At 35.4% G+C, this 17,500-nt stretch overlaps 1 protein-coding gene across 2 annotated transcripts in view; it reads right to left on the bottom strand.

Annotated features, from left to right (window-relative positions):
• Nucleotides 1-17,500, bottom strand: part of LOC144973548 (cGMP-specific 3',5'-cyclic phosphodiesterase-like) — a 234,376-nt gene that overhangs the window by 22,154 nt on the left and 194,722 nt on the right. For both annotated transcript variants that reach the window (XM_078916105.1, XM_078916106.1), the window contains 2 exons: nucleotides 12,894-12,957; nucleotides 10,496-10,543 (listed from right to left, as the gene is read on the bottom strand). In XM_078916105.1, coding sequence (XP_078772231.1) covers nucleotides 10,496-10,543; nucleotides 12,894-12,957 — 112 coding nt within the window. The remainder of the gene's footprint in view (nucleotides 1-10,495; nucleotides 10,544-12,893; nucleotides 12,958-17,500) is intronic.

Here is a 17,500-nt window from a genome sequence, read left to right as displayed (position 1 = left end):
TTTTCACTTACAATTATTTTTAATGTGTATACATTTTCTAGGACACCCTGTAGGCCTATATATTCATATTTTTATAACGATCTATTAAGATGGCGTAATAGATAAGTAAAATGGAAATTACATTAAAATTTTATGTTTGCTTCTTTTTGATATAAGTTGAGCAATTGAGTGCTTATCTCATTTCATTTTGTAGATAAATAGATAGATTGATGTAAATAATTTTGAAATAATGTAATTGAAATCATGAGATACAATTCGTCCAGTTATGAGATGTTCTAAACAAATCCGAATAATAATAAAAATGTTCAAGGACTTGTGTACTTTTAGGAATAATTCATAGAATTACAAAATTTTGTGTCCAATTTCAGACGTTCTTGAGCATCTCTAAGTCATTCAATCTTATTGAAATTAAACTTGATGCCAGACTATTTAATTTTAAGAATTTTGAATTGTTATTTAATCCCAGCAGGGGTACATTGTTGATTTTTCAAATCAATCATAGCGACTACAATATTCATCTCCTAAAAAAATTACCTTGGCACAGGTCTGTGCCAAGGACAGAAGAAGATGGAAGAGTGCTGTTGAGGCCCTATGCTCCGCCAGGAGTCAAGAGGCATACGTAATAAAAAAAAAAAATTACGAATTTTTCAGATTTTCACGTAGGCGGGTTTGTGTTCAATGGTAACGTAATAAATGTGACTTTAAATTGTCCTTTAAATAGTATGCGCTTGGCTAAGAAGCTCACAGCATTGCCATCCTGAAGTACACGGGACCAACAACACACAAAACTATGTGTAACCATGAACTTTTATAGTCTGGATAATACAGTTTAGTGAGAATTACTCATAAACGCGGATGGCAAAAAACAAAAACAAAGAACCGAATGACGTCAACTTCGTTCTATAAATAGAGTTTTCTTCATCTACTTCAGTCCGTTAACTCGTGAACGTTTTGTGCGTCTATGTGGTCTAGTGTTATGACACTCGCTTTTGGATCGGAAGGTCCTGGGTCCTGGGCGCATAGTTGAGTCCTTGGAAAAGGCTCTTTACTCACATTCTCTCACCATACTCAGGTATAAAATGAGTACATGGCCGTAAACAGCGGTGTCTTTGTCCGAAAAATTGTAATATCACCTAACAGGCGGCATGTCACGTCCTACATGTTAAATGTTGCTGTTGACCATGGACCCCTTGTAAAGCGCTTTGAGCACACTTAGTGGATATTGCGCTATATAAAGCTCAATTAAAAAAAAGTTTTAGACTATTCACAGAGTCCTACAGATTCGTTGTCACAAGAGGTGTCAGCCATCTGTGGACCGGTAAGACAAACAAAGTACGTCCAGTCACCTCATTGCTAATTAACACTCAAAAAAGATCTCAAGAAATTGCCAGTTATAAAACTCCGCTGAACATCAATTAGAAATCTCAACAACATCAGAGACATGATGTCATCAAACAGACAAGAATGGAGACTCCTGAATGCCGTTGAGGCTACAAAGTCGGTCGACTGTGCCAGCGAGCAGCTTAAAGTCAAGTAAGCCCAGTTTTACATAGTGGTAAAAAAGCCTTTTCATCCATAGCTCCACACCTATGGAACGCATTCAGTCCTCGGACAAAGTCCTGTGAAAATTTATCATCTTTCAGGAAATTTCTGAAGACTGAGTTGTTCCGTGAGGCTTATTTTTTTATTAAATAGATGTTGCTTTGATTTTGTATTCATGCTTATTATGTAGTGTCGTGATTTAATTTTCTTTTTAAAAACATTTTTATTATTTAAAGCGACGTAGGGCACGATTAACGTGGATGTTTAGGCGCTATATAATTTCATTATTATTATTATTATTATTATTATTATTATTATTTTTTATTATTATTATTATTATTATTATTATTATTATTATTATTATTATTATTATTATTATATTATTATTATTATTATTATTATACTATTATTATTATTATACTATTATTATTATTATCATTATATTATTATTATTATTTATTATTATATATTATTATTATTATTTTATTATTATATATATTATTATTATTATTATTATTATATTATTATTATTATTATTATTATTATTATTATTATATTATTATTATTATTATTATATTATTATTATGATTATTATTATTATTATTATTATTATTACTACTATTATTATTATATTATAATTATTATACCTTTGGATGCAATGAGCCACAAATTTTAAACATAAACATTCGAAAAGGCCATCTACATAAAAGAAAGTAAAAGGAAAGAGATTAAATTGTTGACGAACAAGCTACATCATTCACTTCTATTTGAAACGTAAAAAGAACTGGCATAATTCATAGCATTATCTAGATTGAAATCATTTTTTTTTTGCAAACCAATATAATATAATATAACAACCAATAACTTCTCATTGGCAATACAAATGAAAACGGCAGGATTTTAATAGGTAATGGCGATACATTAAATGTCGTCGGAACATTAATAGGATAAGCTGATTTAAACAAAGCATCAAATAGGAAATAAAAAATATAGGATATAAATTATTTATCTAATAAATAAATAAATAAACCAAAATGAAAATGATATTCGGGCAAGGAATTATTTCAAAATTATTACCAGAATTTAAAAACAATATGAGCTTATGTCCAGCGTAACGTGCACTCTATTTGCAAGCTAGGTATTTGGTAAATAATAATGGAAAACATTTTGTTTTCTCCACAATCAAAAATTGATCAAGATGTTCTTAATGGGTGAGAATGTTTTTTAAAAATACTTTTGTCATCGAGCGCCAAAACGTCACAAAGTGCGTGTTTTCCCTAGACTTTACGACAAATTTTAAGGACTTTTCAATAAAAATTGTATTTGGAGCCACCTATTTTTCGAATCTTCATAATTTTCTACACCAATGTGTGTACTTTGTTTGCTGGTTACAAAAAGTGCACAAAATGCACGGAACGGGCCGCTAAGCGAACGGACTAATTTACTTGGATAGCTTTAAAAGAGGCCTTAAACTGACAGCAAAACTTGAAATATAGGACGAGACAAGACACTTGCAATGTACTTTTATAAATATTTTACACACCGCCTGGTTGCCAGCCAGATGTGCTCTACCAACTGAGCTATCCGGACCCCCTGCCTCATGTAGCTGGAGAACAAATACTCTTCAACAGTCATGACGTCACTTCCCTCGTAATGACGCATGGTAACTTAGTAACTGGCTATAAACTATCGGAACAATGGCGGACGCTCTTATGAAATACTTCTCAAACGAGCATAAAAGTGTATCCAGAGGAGAAAAACATTATAAATACGATTATGTTTTGACTTTTATACATTCTGATCACATGACATATGAAAAGTTCTGGCCAGCATGAAGAATAAAAAGTACCGATTTTCTTTGTTTAGAACCACGCTGCTCGCCGTTGCTGAGCGACGTGACATCAGACTAGTGAATCCAATTGAAGGACGAGTTTTCTGGCCAAAATAAGTGTTTGTCCAGAGTACGGCTGAATAAAAATCAGTTCTTCAGAACTATAATATTATGGCCCATGAGGCCGAAGTGAAATCAGACTATTGAATCCAATTGTTATTGAAAAAGCGAAAGCATGCTATAAAGGATTGAAAATTAAGGCAATTCAAACATAATACGGGATTTAATACTTTGGGAAGGCATTCAAAGAAGGAGCCAAACTATTCTTGTCGTGAGAGATGGGAAATAATTATTTTCTTTTAACCATTGGTGGGAAACATTCGAATGAACAAGACATCGAAGAGGTTCTCGTTATTCCCGCCGTACGTGTTTTTAAAAAAAAGTTCTTTGATGACAGTTCTGACATTCATATATCGGCCTTTTTCAAAAATCTGCCAAATTCCTGTCCTGTGACGAAAACTGGATCTTTGAAATATTTGATGCATATATTGTTAGCAAATACTTGCTTACACAGTCTCACTACACATTACTAACTTGTATGAAACATAAAAAACGAATATCGAGAGAGATTCAGGATAGTTATGACGTTTTGTATTGACTGGGGTAGAGGAAAATACCCTGTCCTTTTTTTGCATGACGGTTTTAAGTCGAATTTTTAACAAAATGGAGTGTCTTGTTGTATACACCTATGAATTCACCTGATGCAAATTGCCATCTTCTAACATCCTCATAAAAGTTTGTAACAATCAGACTTTTTAAAGTTTTATTATATATTAATAAAGTCTGTCCCCAAGGGGGCTACTCATTCCTGTAACTGCAATGAAAATTAACCAATTAAAATCCTCTTAACAATAGAAGTGCAACTAACAATGTTTTCTTGCCGTAGCTACCCCTTTTCCATCACGGCCGAAACTACAAACACATGATTTTTTCATTCAGTGTGATTTCCAGTTCAACACCGCTTCAAGAATGGTGAGTAATGTTCAACATTAGACCATGACCCTCATTCCTGTTACCAGGGCTTGTTATTTAAATTAGAAATTGAATCAAAAATAGAAAGTATCAGTTTATAGCTTTTTTAAGGCTCTAAATAATAGTCATAATTTAATGTTGGAGTAAATCATATTTTAGGGATAGTATGAATCGAAGCGAGATAAACTCATCCCTGTTACACTCATTCCTTTTACACCTTGTTTTGTAACAGGAATGAGGGATGTAACAGGAATGAGGAAAACATAACAGGAATGAGTAACAGGAATGAGGAATGTGAACTTTCTTAAAATGAAACACATGTTTTATTGTCACTAAGTCCTTTGGAGCATAATGGCCCATAGAATCGGAGCTTATCCCTGTTTCTGTAGCATGAAACAGACATTTAACTTATGAATACGAGGTTGGTCTATAGCAAATTACATTCCACAGCAGCACTGGTACCATACTATACACCTGGGTGAAGCAAAGTGAAGCAACCGGAATGAATTTCCTTGATTAAGGAACCCACTCTATGGTTGTGGAGGTTTTCGAACCTGTTATCTCCAAGTCGGGAGTCCCTTTCGGTACCCACTCGGCCACGGCGCCTCTACATGGTTTATCGATTCATAGCATATTCTTTTGTTTCATAAGGATGTGTTTGGTAAAGTGTTTTGTAAACCACTGAAGTGTTACAGGCCTATGTCCATTAAAGTGGTAACATTCATTGTTACAACGTTACCATTAAAAACAATTTTTATTGTTTACATATTAATTTCTTCCATTGCTGAAAGACTATTTTTAGTGCAAAGTTACCTTGCCAATACCACAAATGTCCAAACATAGTTTGTTGCCTGTTAGGCTCAGATACATTTTAGATGATTACTATGATTTTAACGGCCCGGTATCGCTTGTACAAATGTGACATTGTATCACATAATAGTCTTCTTTGTTTCTTGACTTTATTCATGTTACACCTTGTTTTGTAATAGGAATGAGGGTGGCGAAATGTAACTTGATATTATTGTTCATTTTCAAGGGTCATAGCTTTGTTGTAACGATTGTTTTATTTTGTCTTCTTATCACAAAGGCCAAAAAAGCCATGATGTCAGCCGAGAGCAACAACTTTACCGTCAAAGACGAGATGGAGTTCCTATTCGACGTGCTGTTAATCTTAAAAAAAGAACAAGACAAATACCAGAGCGACAAATCGAATGGAAAAAAAATCCATAAAAGATAAGACACCAAGAGAACAATGCAAACAGAGAAAGAATTGGATAAAAAATTATCACACACACACTACAAACCGGAAACAGCGAAATCTTGACCTGAGTTACACTCCATCCTCACACTCACAATCTCCACTCCAGTATGTCTCTCGTCAAAGATATCAAGCTACTAAAACAGCCAATGAAACCTAAATGTTGAAAATCCAAAGTTTTGAAGAAGTGAAAAGGCTGTCCTCTCTTTCTCAATCGAAAAAGAAATCCGAAAAGTACAAAAAGCGCTTGGACAAGTCATTAAAAATAAAAAAAAAACTTTCGTAGACACCCCGATCAAAAACTAGAAAAACTTTTGAAAGATAGCAGAAAAAAACAAAAAAGTGAAAAGAACATTACAAAATCATTTTGCACTCCTATAAGACATCAAACATTTGAGGAACAGAAGGCACATGTACACATCCGTGAAACATCTGGCAGCTGGTATGACTCTCAAAAAATATAATTTCTTGGAAAAATTCGGAAACGACGTCAAATGCCTCCAAAATGTCCAGATCTTGTCAAGCAAATAGTAAGAGATTTGTCCTGAAAGGTGACACTTCTAAATTAGCTCCAGGAAAGAGAAATGCAAAAACAAGAAATAAAGTCAAGAAACAAAGAAGACAAATATGTGATACAATGTCACATTTGTACAAGCAATACATCTCTTGCGACCCATACGTGTCATTTTCTTCATTCTACCGACTTAAGCCATTTTGGGTTGTTACTCCAAGAAAAAGGGACAGAGAAACATGTGCATGTAAAAAATGTGAAAACATTAACATGCTTACTTCAGCGCGTTGGAGAAAAGGAGTCAAGAATGTTCAATAATGTTGTTGGTCACATCAATGAAATTTCATTCATTTCTACAAAGTGATTTGAAGCAACAGGTTTTCAAAGGTAATGATAGAGACATGCCTGAAGTTGCACCGGTTGACTTAAACAGTGATTCAAGGGATGAACATGACCAAGATGACATAGACATTAAGGTGATGCCGACTGAAATCGATTACAATGGTTTTCTCAAAAGATTGAATGAATACAAATCATTTGTTGAAGTGGTTGATGAATGTGAAAATCAAGCATTACGTGTTTGTGAAATAGTTGGGGCCAGCAGAAGTGTAATCAAAACTCGCATTGGTATTGACAATAGGTGTACACATTTAATTTCAAATGATATACCTAGATCTCTGTGTGATGGGAAACAGTTATTTCCAGTCAAGCTGAGGGCCGATGGGGATTGCCTGCCTGCCTGTGGTGCAGTGTATGCATTTGGCAAAGACACACAAACAGACGAAATACGAGTAAGATTGATACAAGAGCTGGCTTTACACAAGGACCATTATTTGTCAGATTCAAACCTTGCTTCACTCAATGACAACATCCAGACAGTTGTTGAATTTTTGTCACAAACTTGGACCTTTATATTCCCGATGTTAACATAAGTGATAAAGATACCCTGGAAGAGTTGTTCAAACTGGACGCTATGTCATTAAGTAAACCAAAATCATACATGGGTATGTGGTAGCTTCTCGCTCTTTCCATTGTTTTAAAAATGCCTCTTTTGTCTGTTTATCCAAACATTCCGAACTGCCACGAAAGAGTATCCTGAATTTAACAAACAATGTTGGTGCTCTTTTGTGGGTCTCTACCAACATATGCCCCAAATCATCGTATAGGCGCCCTAACCATTTTGTTCCCCTTCTGAGTTTCAATTACTAAGCGTATTGAATTTATAATCCTTTCGAATAAATATGTTGTAATTACTCATTCCTGTAACAGAAAACTCATTCCTGTTACGTCCACTCATTCCTGTTACACAAACTCATTCCTGTTAAGAATGACTTTTTCATGTTTTTCATGCTAAATATAAATACTTGAAAGGAAATATTATTTGTCGTGGTTTAACACTTATATACCTAGACTATGGTAAACAATTTTTATTTTTGTCATTTTCCTATAACTTTTTGGAGATGATGATTGCTCAAATAATATCCTTTGTTTTCAAAAACTGATTTCTGAATGCCTTTTGTAAAACAATAAATGTCATTTTGTTGTCAAAATTAGTATCAATGCTCTGTGTTTATTGTTTTTCAATGTTTTATTTCAATAGTTGTCCAAAAATGTGTTAACTTATGTAACGTGACATAATTTTATAAGCGTAACAGGAATGAGTCACATGTAGATTGTAATTCACAAATACTTAAATAAGTGACCAATGAAAACTCATTAAGCCCTGTTATTACAATTTTATGTCGCATACATATCACAGAAAGCATACACAAAATAATGAGTATGTTGGAAATACTTGACTTTTCAAAAATTGGAGGACTCGAATTTGGCGTTATTTTGAAAACGGCCGATATGCAAGTATTGACAAAAACGGTCGACCGAAATCTCACATTTCAAAGCAAGTTTTCAACTCATTTACTCGGTTTACCACTAATCTAATGGAAAATTTTACAAGATGCCGTGTTAAAAAAATATAGAGAAAAATTCCAACGAATTCAGATGAATTATTTTAAGCTTTAACAACAACAACAAAAAGAAAAAAGAAAAAGAAAAAGAAAAAAAGGAATGGATTTACTGAACACAACAAAACTCAAATAATTCTGAGTTCCTGTCGAAAAAAAATATTTGCAAACGTACTTTTTAAACTAATTGCTATTCTTTTTTGTTTTTGTTGTTGCACGTAGACAACAGTTTTGTTAAATCTGCTTTCATTGTCCCACTTTATAGACAGTTAAATATGAAAACTTTTTTTCTTTTTGAAATCAGTTAATTTATTGTCTTTCTTTAAACAACCAATTCCTCTTCTTTCTAAGCGTTGCGATATAGATCTATGTAATTTAAAATAACAATAAAAAGTGCCATATATGACCCTTCGCCTCAAAACGGTATTGAGTCGGGATAGTTAAGATGTTGAAAATTGAATATATAGTCAGAAATATCAGACTTGTGTTCAGTTTGTATGTTTTATTGAGGAGAATGGATACCATATTTTAGGGTGCTGATGCCAACAATTTATATTTTTGACCAGTTTAACATTTAATTCGGCTTTTAAGCATATGGTTCGTTCCGACATAATACCGTTTTGAGACGATGGGCCACATATGGAAAGTGTTGTTTTGTTCACAATATATCTGTGTATTAACCCACTCCTTACCAGCTATAGGAAAATCGTCAAATTCGTTACGATACAATCAACATTTTTCTTATTCAAATTTCTCTTGTACATCATAAAATTGAAATAAAATGAACAGTGTGTTGTAAGAGCATGTTTTGCTAAGAAATTATGGATCGAAAGAACTTACTACGATTGTGTTTGAGTGATAAAAAATCTATTTTTGTGTTAGTTGAGTGTGAATCATAAAATTTAAAGAAAATGAACAGTGTGTTGTAAGAGCATGTTTTGATAAAGAAATTATGTATCGCAAGAACTTAACTGCTATTGTGTTTGAGTGATAAAAAATATATTTTTGTGTTAGTTGAGTGTGAAGATTTGGGGAAATCCTGAAAAAGGCTGGTTTAGTTATGAGAGAGTTAAAAGAGCGATACCACCACAAAGATAAAAGTGTTTTACAGGGAGCAGCGACATGATATAATGTATGAGAAATTGATATTATCATACAGGCGGGATCCCTGGAAAGGCTTGGGATCAGTAAGGTCATATCACGCCAATTCCCGATTAGCTCACGAGTTGTTGTTCTGTCTCAAGTGCAATGGTAAACTAATCACAATATTTAATCTTTTTCCTAGTACCCGCCAAGAAATAATATAATCGGATTCCCCCTCCCCCCCCCCCTGCATCAGGGGGTACCGATAGCTCAGTTGGTAGTGCACTCAATTCACAATCAAAGGGATCGATCCTGGTGCAGTTACCAACAACAACAAATTTGGTCACCTATTAAAAATTTATCTTTGAACTCAATAATAACACAATATTGGAGAAAATCACCACATAATTGTATAAAATCTGCAGTGAAGGGCAATCCGCAGATTTTTGCAGATAAAGACGTTGAACTTGAACTTGAACGTTTCGGGCCTTAGCCTTCGTCAGGAGACAAACAACAAAACACAAATATGTAAGGTTTACAAAATATCACATTTTGTCAAATAATGTAAATGTTGGATTTGGAAGCAAGAAGAGACGCAAGAGAAGGGAGGGCAGGGGGGGAAGGGGGTAAATGGGGAAAGGTAGAGAGAGAGAGAGAGAGAGAGAGAGAGAGAGAGAGAGAGAGAGAGAGAGAGAGAGAGAGAGAGAGAGAGAGAGAGAAAGAGAGAGAGAGAGAGAGAGAATGTGTATGTGTTTGGGCGTCTGTGGTATGTGTGTGTGTGAACGAGAGAGAGAGAGAGAGAGAGAGAGAGAGAGAGAGAGAGAGAGAGAGAGAGAGAGAGAGAGAGAATGTGTATGTGTTTGGGTGTCTGTGGTATGTGTGTGTGTGTGAACGAGAGAACGAGAGACAGAGACAGAGACAGAGACAGAGAGAGAGAGAGAGAGAGAGAGAGAGAGAGAGAATGTGTATGTGTTTGGGTGTCTGTGGTATGTGTGTGTGTGAACGAGAGAACGAGAGAGAGAGAGAGAGAGAGAGAGAGAGAGAGAGAGAGAGAATGTGTATATGTTTGTGTGGGTATGTGTGTGTGTCTGTGTGTGTGTGGGTATGTGTGTGTGTGTGTGTGGGTATGTGAGTGTGTGGGTATGTGTTTGTGTGTGTGTGTGTGTGTGGGTATGTGAGTGTGTGTGTATGTGTGTATGTTTGACTTTTCCCTTGGAAACTACGAGTAATTTATGAAATTTCAAACAGTCATCTCTGAGATTGGCTTACTCACTCACCATTGGGTCAAATCTGTCATCGTTATAGGCGTCTGGAATGTTGAGGATCTGAGGATGAAAGACAGATTAGATAACGTGAGGTAAAAATATAACAACAATCAACGGTTACCATGGTGTGGGGATATGTGACCCATCGTCTCAAAACAGTATTATCTCGGAACGAATCATATGCTTAATAGCCGAATTAAATGTTAAATCGGTCAAAAATATAAATTGTTGGCATTAGCACCTTTAAATATGGTATCCATTCTCCTCAATAAAACATACAAACTCAACACAAGTCTGATATTTCTGGTTATAAATTAAATTTACAACATCTTAACCAACCCCGCTTAATACCGTTTTGAGGCGAAGGGTCACATATGTGATCGTCTCGCTTTCGGACCGAGCCACGCTTGGTTGGCGCATAGTTGAGTCATAGGAAAAGGCTCTTCACTCACATTCTCTCCTCACCGTACCATGACTACCTACCTGACCGTTAAAAGCAATTGTCCTTGTCAAAAAAATAAATTGGTTATATCGCCTTACAGGCGTCATGTCTCGTTCTAAATGTTACGTATTGCTGTTGGTCACAGCCCCTGTGTAAAACGCTTTGAGCACGTTTAGTGGATATTGCACTACATATATATATATATATATATATATATATATATATATATATAGATAGATAGATAGATAGATAGATAGATATAGATTGATTGATAGATAGATAGATCGATAGATAGATAGAAAAATAGATAGATAGATAAATAGATAGATAGATAGATAGATAGACAGATAGATAGATAAATAAATAGATAGATAGATAGATAGATAAATAGATAGATAGATAGATAGATAGATAGATAGATAGATAGATATAGATAGATAATAGATAGATAGATAGATAGATAGATAGATAGATAGATAGATAGATAGAAAGATAGATAAATAGATAGATAGATAGATAGATAGAAAGATAGATAGATAGATAAATAGATAGATAGAAAGATAGGTATTATTTAAAATATTTACCACAATGTTTGGGGCAGTCTACATCAATGTTTCAGGCTTAATTTGCCATCTTCAGGACTCAGTCCTGAAGATGGCAAATTAAGCCTGAAACATTGATGTAGACTGCCCCAAACATTGTGGTAAATATTTTAAATAATAATTCGCTCCATTACTACATGTCGAGCACTTTTCGTACCATATTTGTATCAAACACGATTCAATAGAAAGATAGATAGATAGATAGATAAAAGCTCAAAGATCAAATGCATTGTTTAAAAAATTATGTAAAACAAAACAATATCTGTTGCCATAAAAGGACATAATGGAACAATAATGGTCACCGACGTACTCAATGAGGGTAATATTCTAACTCTCTCCAAATCTGATAACGCTAATTCGATGTTGGCCAAATTTGGTCCGTTCATGTAGATAATGACAAAAGAAAAACAACAATTATATCATATCAATATTAAACAAAAAAAAAAAAAAGAAGATAACTAAAGATAATGGTAATTCGCTAATGGAAACACGATAACAAGCCCAATTCTGACTTCCGTTCCGTTGTCAGACAGTTTTGTGGTCTCAGTGGTAGGACACAATCTCCTTTGGATCTGTAGGGCAGGGGAGGGGGGGGGGGGGGGGAGGGAGGGGGGGGGGGGCTGTAGACCACTGGTTCGCGAGTTCCGCTCTGGCGCGCGGCGCAAAGTTGAGTCCAGCTGGATACATTTGTGCTGATTTGTTTATTGCATTTAACATGGTGTGACAATAGAATGCCTTATATTATTATTACTAAGTAGTATGCCCTTTTCAGGAAATTGTTGAATTGTTTTTAGCCAAGGAATTATAAATATTATATACGCTTGTCTCCATAATGCTTAGGTAGCCAGGTCGGTTAGATCTGGCGGAAAGTACCTGCGACAGACTAACGTGATACTAGAAGACAGAAACAGTGTTACCGTCCGGCTCTAAGGGGGAGGTGACTTGCTCAAGGTCACACAGCGCAGCGGCGGGTGATCGAACTCGGTACCTTTCGGGTACGAAGCAAAGACCATACCGCTGAGAAATGTGCCCCCTAAGTATATTTTTATTATTATTATCATCATCATCATCATCATCATCATCATCATTATTATTATTATTATTATTGTTATTATATATTATATATATTTATTATATATATTATAATAATAATAATAATAATAATATATTATTATTATTATTATATTATAATAATAATAATAATAATAATAATAATAATAATAATAATAATAATAATAATAATAATAATAATAATAATAATAATAATAATAATATATAATATTATTATTATTATTATTATTATTATTATTATTATTATTAATATTATTCGAAACAGGTCTATAAACGTTCTGTTGTTGTTATTTACCTCTCCTGTTGCTGCGACATAGCCCGTGATTCCGATGTTGATGTCAAACCTGGGCTCTTGAGGCCTATGGGAGGAAAAGATGGAATATGTTTGTTTTTAAGGGTAAAAAGGAAGAAAATGGGATAGTAAAAAGTTCTAGAATTACAATTAAAGCACTCAAGAAAAGGTAAGACAAAGGAGAATTGGTTCAAATATGAAACAGATGTAGATTCCAAGAGCACACTATCAAAGTACTTAGTTTGAGATCACCCAAAAGTCTCAATCAGTCGAAAGCACAGGTCCCCACGAAGAGGAAAACACTCAATGTTTACAAATCATAAATAAAACATAATAAACAGTGCGTAACAGAAAGATGATTTACAAGGGAAAAAATATCATCTCAAAAACTAACTGTTTCCCTCTCAGCCAGGGCATCCGGCCAGGACCAGGACAAAACCAAGTAATCTCATTCCAAGACAAAGACAGAAAGAAAATTGGAAAACAGATATAGGGGGATAGAAGACACAATAAGTACCTCCCCTTCCTGCCCACTATGGGAGGTCAGGAACCCCACCCAGAAAAATGGAATAGAACAGAGCAGAAACGTTTTCGTTAGAATACGCACCGTAAAGTTAGAGTTGGTTCGATTCGTATACACGTTAAAAAAAATGAGAGCAGATGATGGAGGGAGCACATCCTAAGAGAATGCCAGGATGGGCCCAGCTGCATTGACCATGACCTAAGAGTCTGCTCCACAGATGGTGTGGAGTGGGTTCGGTGTTGGAGCGACAAGCTTGAGAGTTTTTATATAGCGCAATATCCACCCGAATCCTCAAAGTACTTTGCAAGGGGGTCCTAGGCAAACAGCAACACTTAACATGTAGGACGAGACATGACGCCTGTTTGGCGGTAACGTTACATTTTTTTTCTCATTTGGAAAGAACAACGCTGTTAACGGCCTGGTACTCATTTTACACATGAGTACGTTGGAGAATGTGAACAAAGATCCTTTTCCAAGGACTCAACTATGCGCCGACCCAAACGAGTGTCATACCACAAGACCACATAGTCGCACAGAATCATTTTTAGTGTACTCTGAAAATTCAACAAAAACATTTCAAACATTTTGGCCAGAAGACAAGACATTTAAATCGATCTTTACTTGAAGGGTGGGGGTGGGGTGGGGGTTTCCGATAGCTCAGTTGATAGAGCACTCGCTTCACACGCAAAAGGATCAAGATCGACCTCGGGTGCAGTCGATATCTTTTTCTGACCCCCTCCCCCCTGTCTATCCATCAGTGAATGGGTAGCTGGGTCTCATGGACCTGGTGGAAAGTACTTTGCGATAGACTAGCGTCATATCCAAAAGATAGCAAGAAATTGCTATTGTCTGTTTCACGCTATGGAGACAGGGATAAACTCCGGCTCCATGGGCCTAATGGCTCTGAAGGCCTTTTTAAAAAATATTTGAAGGACGAGTTTTCTGACCATAAAATTAAAATTGAGCTTTATATAGCGCAATATCCACTAAATGTGCTCAAAGCGTTTTACAATGGTCAACAGAAACATTTAACATGTAGGACGGGACATGACGCCTGTTAGGCGATATTACAATTTTTCGGACAAAGACAACGCTGTTAACGGCCAGGTACTCATTTTACACCTGAGTACGGTGAGAGAATGTGAGTAAAGAGCCTTTTCCAAGGACCCAACTATGTGCCGAATGCGAGGCTCGAACCCAGGACCATAATATTTTTAATGTATTTATTTTTCAGAGCATGCATGCAAGTAATAATGAATGGTAGAATTTGACTATGGTATACGGAATGTTGTTGTTGTTGTTGTTCTTGGTGGTGATGGTGGTGGTGGCGGTGATGATGATGATAAGGAAGATGATGATGATGAAGGTAATGCTGATAACAATATTAATGATGGTAAAGATGATGATGTTGATGATGATGATAATGATGAAAATGATGATTATGATAATTATAATGACGACGGTGATGATAATGATGACAATGATGATGATGGTGATGATGACAATGATGATGATGCTGCTGATGATGATGATGATGATGGCAATGATGATGATGGTGATGATGATGATGATGATGATAATGATGATGATGGTGGTGATGATGATAGTGATATTGATGATGATGATCCCGTCGAAATGTGATTAATAAAATGCAACGAAACGAAAAATAATCTTAAATGCAATTTCAAGAGATCGGTAAAACTGAAACGGGCAGGTCAAGGTCAAGGTCGCAATTTCATAACAATCCAGTCAACTAACCGTTTTCGGTTTTGCCAAGTCTTAAGATTTAAATGGAGATGACGAGCAGGAATTAACAAAAAAAAAAACCAAAAAAAACCCCAAAACCCCCAACAAAAATTGAGCTTTTATAAAGCGCAAAGGCCACTAAACGTGCTCAAATCGCTTTACAAGGGATTCCTAGTCAACAACAGCACTTAACATGTAGGACGAGACATGACGCCCGATAGGCGATTAATATGACAATTTTTTTTTCCGAACAGAGACAACGCTGTAACCGCCAGACAGTGAGAAAATGTGAGTACACAGCCATTTCCAAGGACTCAACTATGCGCCGCTCGCTCGGTCGGGACTTGATTGAACCCAGGACCTTCAGATCCGATGGTGTGTGTCCTAGAATATACCACTCGCTAGACTTCAACTACAACATAGCCGCTTGATGACATTCCTGTAAGAAAATCCCAAAAGTCTAAATTCCATTTGCGAATGCATTGTATAGATAGTTCGAAGATGACGTCACTCAGGTCTGTATTATTGTTTTTTGCCATCCGCGTTTGTGAGTAATGCTCACTAAACTGTAATAACCAGACTATAAACGTTCATGGATACACACAGTTTTGTGTGTTGATGCGTTATACTTCCGGATGGCAATGTTATGAGCTTCTTAGCCAAGCGCATACTATCTATAACAAGGATGAAATGGTTTGAAGACGAGTAATGAGAAACGCAATAATACGAGAAGGTATCAAAAATCCTTGCGAGAAGATTAGATATCAAAAACATTGGAACCAAGTGAGGGATTAGGCCCAGAAAATTTTGTAGGATCCATTATAATGATTGTATATAAATTTAAGCTTTGCTTCTTTAAGGTTGTTGACCTTTTATTTTTATTTGAATGTGAAAAACAATAAACATATACTTTTATTACTTCGGATGACTTTAAATCAGCTGTAATATTTATCTACTCATCTATCTATTAATTTATAATAATAATAATATTAATAATAATAATAATATAATAATAATAATAATAATAATAATAATAATAATAATAATAATAATAATAATAATAATAATAATAATAATATATTAGGTAATTTGTTTGTTTGTTTTTAAGGGTTTTACGGCGCTTGCAACACATTTAAGTTATATCAGCACCAGTAAAAAGGAAGAAAATGGGATAGTAAAAATTTATATAATTAGAATTAAAGCACCCAAGAAAAAGTAAGACATACGGAAACTGGGAACAAATATGGATCAGATGTCGATTCCAAGAACACACCACCGATGTCCTTAGTTTGAGATCACCTATAAGTCTCATCCGGACACAAGCACAAAATCCAACAAAAACAGATATAAGGGGATAGAAGACACAGTATGTACCTCCCCTGCCCACCATGGGAGGTCAGGAACCCCACCCAGACTTCATATTAACACAGCAGCGTCACATCGTGCGCAAAATACAAAGAGAGGTGTTTGCCAAAGACACACAAAAGTCTTTGCCAAAGACACACGAAAGTCTTGCCAAAGACACACGAAAGTCTTTGCCAAAGACACACGAAAGTCTTGCCAAAGACACACGAAAGTCTTGCCAAAGACACACGAATGCCTTGCCAAAGACACACCAAAATCTTACCAAAACAAACGAAAGTCTTTCCAAAGACACACCAAAATCTTGCCAAAGACACAAGAAAGTCTTGCCAAAGACACACAAAAGTCTTGCCAAAGACATACCAAAGTCTTGCCAAAGACACACGAAAGTCTTGCCAAAGACACACCAAAGTCTTGCCAAAGACACACCAAAGTCTTGCCAAATACACACCAAAGTCTTGCGAAGACACACCAAAGTCTTGCCAAAGACACACCAAAGTCTTGCCAAAGACACACGAAAGTCTTGCCAAAGACACACCAAAGTCTTGCCAAAGACACACAAAAGTCTTGCCAAAGACACACCAAATTCTTGCCAAATACACACCAAAGTCTTGCGAAGACACACCAAAGTCTTGTCAAAGACACACGAAAGCCTTGCCAAAGACGCACCAACGTCTTGTCATTAGTTGTTTGTATCCCGAAGACCCGTAATATTGATGGCCAGATAACATTATACAAAATCGGAGTGGAAGATGTGCACATTAACTCTCCTTACTGACCCTATTCAGTAATTCCCCAAAATGGCAGGCTTTCCAAGAAGAAAAAAATATTTTTAAAACTCAAACAAGACACTCTATAAAACAACTTTATTAACTTATTAATTAAACAAAGATCATTATTCAAAATTTGTGATGTACAAAATAAATCTGAATAAGAAAAATACATATTGCGTCGTAACAAACGTGACGATTTTGATGCA

This window comes from Berghia stephanieae, chromosome 5 (assembly GCF_034508935.2).
Source record: "Berghia stephanieae isolate SIO BIC M18660-M18661 chromosome 5, UCSD_Bste_1.3, whole genome shotgun sequence".
Taxonomy (NCBI): Eukaryota; Metazoa; Mollusca; class Gastropoda; order Nudibranchia; family Aeolidiidae; genus Berghia; species Berghia stephanieae.
Note: the sequence above shows the minus strand (reverse complement) of the source record. Positions and strands in the feature narration are given on the sequence as shown.